The 5,000-nt window shown below is 49.1% G+C and overlaps 1 protein-coding gene and 1 long non-coding RNA gene across 3 annotated transcripts in view; one reads left to right on the top strand and one right to left on the bottom strand.

The window, feature by feature from the left end:
* Positions 1-718, top strand: part of diras1a (DIRAS family, GTP-binding RAS-like 1a) — a 3,952-nt gene extending 3,234 nt beyond the window's left edge. For both annotated transcript variants that reach the window (XM_020107986.2, XM_069519827.1), the window contains 2 exons: positions 1-71; positions 159-718. The exon at positions 1-71 is cut by the window's left edge and continues 100 nt beyond it. In XM_020107986.2, coding sequence (XP_019963545.2) covers positions 1-71; positions 159-449 — 362 coding nt within the window. In that variant the 3' untranslated portion in view covers positions 450-718. The remainder of the gene's footprint in view (positions 72-158) is intronic.
* Positions 719-1,745: 1,027 nt separating this feature from the next.
* Positions 1,746-5,000, bottom strand: part of LOC138406772 (uncharacterized) — a 4,759-nt gene continuing 1,504 nt past the window's right edge. Inside the window, exons 2-3 of the long non-coding RNA XR_011240146.1 lie at positions 4,153-4,561; positions 1,746-4,062 (exon numbers count right to left, since the gene is read on the bottom strand). This is a non-coding gene — a long non-coding RNA (uncharacterized lncRNA). The remainder of the gene's footprint in view (positions 4,063-4,152; positions 4,562-5,000) is intronic.

Genomic DNA, 5,000 nt, shown 5'->3' with positions numbered 1-5,000 from the left:
ACGCCTTCATCCTGGTCTACTCCATCACCAGCCGCCAATCACTGGAGGAGCTGAAACCCATCTACCAGCAGGTGTGGTCCTGCAGCTCCTTTACTCCGACGTTAGCGTCGTTCAAGAGACTTTTTACTCCCGACTGTCTTAACTCTGTGTCTCTGCAGGTTGTGGCCATCAAGGGCAGCGTGGAGTCCATCCCCATCATGCTCGTGGGCAACAAGAGCGATGAGACGGCCCAGCGAGAGTTGGAGACAAAGGAGGGCGAGGCTCAGGCCGCCGCCTGGAAGTGTGCCTTCATGGAGACGTCGGCCAAGATGAACTCCAACGTGAAGGAACTGTTCCAGGAGCTGCTGACGCTGGAGAAGAAGAGGGACATGAGTCTGAGCATCGACGGCAAACGATCGGGGAAACAGAAACGAGCCGACAAGCTGAAGGGAAAGTGCAGCGTCATGTAGAGCGGACGGCGGAGGACTCGCTGTAACCGCATGGAAACAGCAGGAGTCTCAACAGCTCTTCTTCTTCGTTGGTGTCTGAGCACTGAAGCCCAGAGGAACAAAAAGATGAGAATCAAACCGGAACATTTCTACCGGGGCCCTGGGGCACTGGGGCCCCTTGTGGCCCTGAACTGTGATTATGGCCCCAAAATATTGTTTTACATGTTGAGCTCCTGCCACTAACGAAACTGTAATAAAGGAACATTCCACCTGAATGTCACTCACTTAAACTAATGTCTTAACTTCCAAGTCCTGTTTGCTGGGAGGGAGTGTGTGTTTGTTTGTCGATCAATAAATCAATAAATCAGTCCAGAAACCAGGGGCCCGTCATCCACCAGGGGCCCGTCATCCACCAGGGGGCCTATCATCCACCAGGGGCCCGTCATCCACCAGGGGCCCGTCAGCCACCAGGGGCCCGTCATCCACCAGGGGGCCCGTCATCCACCAGGGGCCCGTCAGCCACCAGGGGGCCTATCATCCACCAGGGGCCCGTCAGCCACCAGGGGGCCTATCATCCACCAGGGGGCCTATCATCCACCAGGGGCCCGTCAGCCACCAGGGGGCCTATCATCCACCAGGGGGCCTATCAGCCACCAGGGGGCCTATCATCCACCAGGGGCCCGTCAGCCACCAGGGGGCTTATCAGCCACCAGGGGGCCTATCATCCACCAGGGGGCCTATCATCCACCAGGGGCCCGTCAGCCACCAGCAAGTTACAGATCTCATGTTCTGAGATGACTTCATGAAACTGGACAAACTGCAGGAGGCCGTCGTCGCCTGATTGATTCATGTTAGACGCTCAGCCGTCACGCTAACATACCATGCTAGCTCTCAATGCTAAAGAGAAGAATGCAGGAAATAAAATCCACGACCAACACACACCAGGTTCACTAGCTGACTCCGCCTCCTCTCCCATATTCAAGTGATTTCATTGGCTAGAGCCTGCGTCGCCACATTTAAAAGTTGAGCAGCACAGGTACGGTGAAGGACCACAATGCATTTCAGCAACGCATGACATCACCACATTCAAAGTGGATGAGCAGCGTTTCTGACGAACGGCCCCGAGTTTCCACTTCCTGTGTGTACGATAGAGTTCTGAAGAGAGAGAATTAGAAGCGCTGGTTGTGTGGATCTTTGACTGAGCGTCTGCAGCTCTGGACCCTCACATGTATCAGGGGCCCACTACAGACACGTGTGTTTTTCTGTTGCTGCTTTTCATGTATGTTAATCTGTCATGACTCCTTCAGGCTTCACATGCAGTTTGTGCCCCCTGGTGGCAGACGGAAGCGTGGGCGTAACTTGATTGTTTTGAGTTTTCACAACATATTGATGATGAATGCAACCATTAAAAAGATGAAAGCGAGGAAACAGTGAATCGATCCTTCATCTGACGATGACGCCATTAACGACAGGATGTTCCTTCCTGTGTCATTAGACCAACGCCCACGTACGACTGTTCATACGACTGTTCATACGACTGTTCATCCGACTGTTCATCCGACTGTTCGTCCTCCACAGACTCACTGAGGAGACGGAGCTGCTCAGGAAACTTCACGCTCATCAAGACGTTCACCGTGTTCTCATCGCCCGACCAGAACAAAATAACACGTCAGCATCGTTTTCATCAGATGAATAAGAAACAAAGATTCGATGATTCACTGAACTATCAGATCATTAAAATCGATCTTCAGTCCAAACGTCATCGTTCAGTGTCACCGATGTGACCGATGATCTCCAAACTGAAATGGTTTGAATGGTTGTTTAATCCTTGAACCTCTTTACATACAGTCCCTGGTATGAACACAACGAATCTGGATCCTGTTTATACAGGAAGCCTCAATCTGAGGAAACACTTCTACTGCCACCTAGTGGTGAGTGTGTGTCTCTGCAGAGGAAACTGAGAGTCAAGTTAACAAAGATTTTGATGTTGTTTCCATTGATGCAACACTAAAATGTGTCTTGTACAAAGAGCTGCTGCGCCCCCTGCAGGCTGCAGTGTTGATCAAATCAAATCAAATTTTATTTGTATTGTCCAAATTCACAAACCACATTTTGCCTCAGAGGGCTTTACATCTGTCCAGGGAGTGACACCCTCTGTCCTTAGACCCTCGGTTCGAGTGAGAGAAACTTGCCCACTAAACTCTGAGGACGCTGAATCTTTGACTTCACTTCTCCAACAACAAGAATTTGTCTCTAACTCGTAGGACAAAAACACAACACGCCTCCATTCTGCTCCTGTGACGTCATCAAGTGTCCACACGCACCGACATTCGAATTCAACTGCAAACTGAAAGTTTTTATCCAAAAATCCACGAAGCACCAGAAAGACCGAAAAGAATGAATCTGTGAGTTCAACAAGCTACGAATAAATAACGTCAGTTCAGTCGTCATCAGAAACATCACACGACAAACAAACATCTGTGAGAGTTCATCTTTAACAACTGGGTCAATAAGAGAAGTCACATTAAGACACGTTCAAGATCTCCGTCCTGTCCTCACACTCCACAGGAACACAGGAAGTCAGGAGACAATGAGACGCAGGTGGAAACAATGAAGCAGCTGATCAGTGGAGACAAAGACAGGAAGTAAAGTTCACTGAAATGAGACGATTAGTTACAAAATAAAATATGAAATAACTGAACAAAATAAACATTAGAACACCAGACACACTTTTAAACCTCCTTCACCTCCTCCAACTCCACCACCTACTTCACCTCCTTCACCTCCTCCAACTCCACCACCTCCATCACCTCCTTCACCTCCTTCACCTCCTCCAACTCCACCACCTCCATCACCTACTTCACCTCCTTCACCTCCTCCAACTCCACCACCTCCATCACCTCCTTCACCTCCTTCACCTCCTCCAACTCCACCACCTCCATCACCTACTTCACCTCCTTCACCTCCTCCAACTCCACCACGTGTGTGAGTGAGTGTGTGAGTGTTTACAGCTCACCACCAGGGGGTGCTGGAACATCACAGATCAGCTGTAGGTTGCTATTTAGAAAAGCAGACAACAACATGAGTCACATGAGACACAGACACAGACAGAGACACAGACAGAGACACAGACAGAGACACAGACAGACACACAGACACACAGACAGAGACACAGACAGAGACCTGATTCACTTGTCTCCTTCACCTCAGCGTCTGTCTCTCTCTTTCTCTTCTCATCACTTCTCTTAAATCACACGACTCATGATTTCAGTCAAACATGACTCATCACATTCATTTTCCTTTAGTTTCTGTAAGACAGAAATATATAAATATATATATGAGTGTGTGAGTTTGCTGAGTCATGACGTTCACCTCCTCTCCTCTTTTTACTGGAATCGTCTGTTTTCCTGAAACTTTTCTTTCGGTTTTTCTCGTCTCTTCTGTTTTTATTTCTCGTCTCAGCAGATTTTTACAGCGTCAGTGTTTCTGTCGACTCAGAGTCAGAGGAGCTGATGTCAGCGTGAGACGTCTGCTCAGGTTCACATGTCTCATGGTCCCAGAGGATGAATCTTTAGCATCAGGACAAAATGCAGAACCACCCTCATGGTCTTTATCTATGAACCCGGAGGAGAACCTGCAGAGAACAGACAGAATCATGAAGAGGATCGTTTCAGCCAGTGGACTAGAGGATCACTGGTGCTCCCACATCCCCACAGGCTCTTACATCATCACTCTGTTGTTGCTGCACTTTCCCGTCAGTGAACGTTGGACTCTGAGCTGAGACCACGTTTCATTCTGCACATGCACTGGGGCAGAGTGGGCTGTCCACTAAGCAGGAGGTCAATGGTTCGATCCCGATCTTCATGAGCCAAAGTGACCACGTCGTCTCGTTCCTCAAGGAAAACAAATTATTTCCCCTGGAGGCGTGGCCTGCTCTGTGTTTGTTCTTCTGGACCCCGTCATCTTCATCATCTTCATCATCTTCATCTTCATCATCTTCATCATCTTCATCATCTTCATCTTCATCTTCATCATCTTCATCATCTTCATCTTCCTCACCTTGTGTCCTGCAGCTGAAGAACTGAATGAGGTCATGTTGTTGTCGAACTGTCTGGTTTCACCTCCGAACATTCCTGAGGAGGGAGGAGGGGGAGGAGGGGGAGGAGGGGTGAGGCAAGAGCTGAAACAGAAAGTGAAGCTCATGGGAGTCACACTCACACACACACACTCACACACACACACACACACACACACACACACACACACACACACTCACACACACTCACACACACACTCACACACAGGAGAGAAACTCTGGAAGGGAACCCCCCCCACTCTGCCTCCGCCCACAGCCTGGTGTTTCTGTTTCTGTGGGAAAGTGAAGTCATGTGACTCCGGTTCACGTTCCAGCGTCATGAACTGAAGCTCGACGTCACCGAGAACATTCACAGACCTCAGTTCTCTCTTCTCCTCCATCAACTTCATCTTTATTCCACGACTTCGTCTCGGTTCTGTTTGGTTCCTTTTCCTCAGTTAAAGAAAACATCAGGTGACACTGATTCAAACACAATA

The sequence above is a fragment of the Paralichthys olivaceus genome, chromosome 3, assembly GCF_024713975.1.
Source record: "Paralichthys olivaceus isolate ysfri-2021 chromosome 3, ASM2471397v2, whole genome shotgun sequence".
NCBI classification, from domain to species: domain Eukaryota; kingdom Metazoa; phylum Chordata; class Actinopteri; order Pleuronectiformes; family Paralichthyidae; genus Paralichthys; species Paralichthys olivaceus.
Note: the sequence above shows the minus strand (reverse complement) of the source record. Positions and strands in the feature narration are given on the sequence as shown.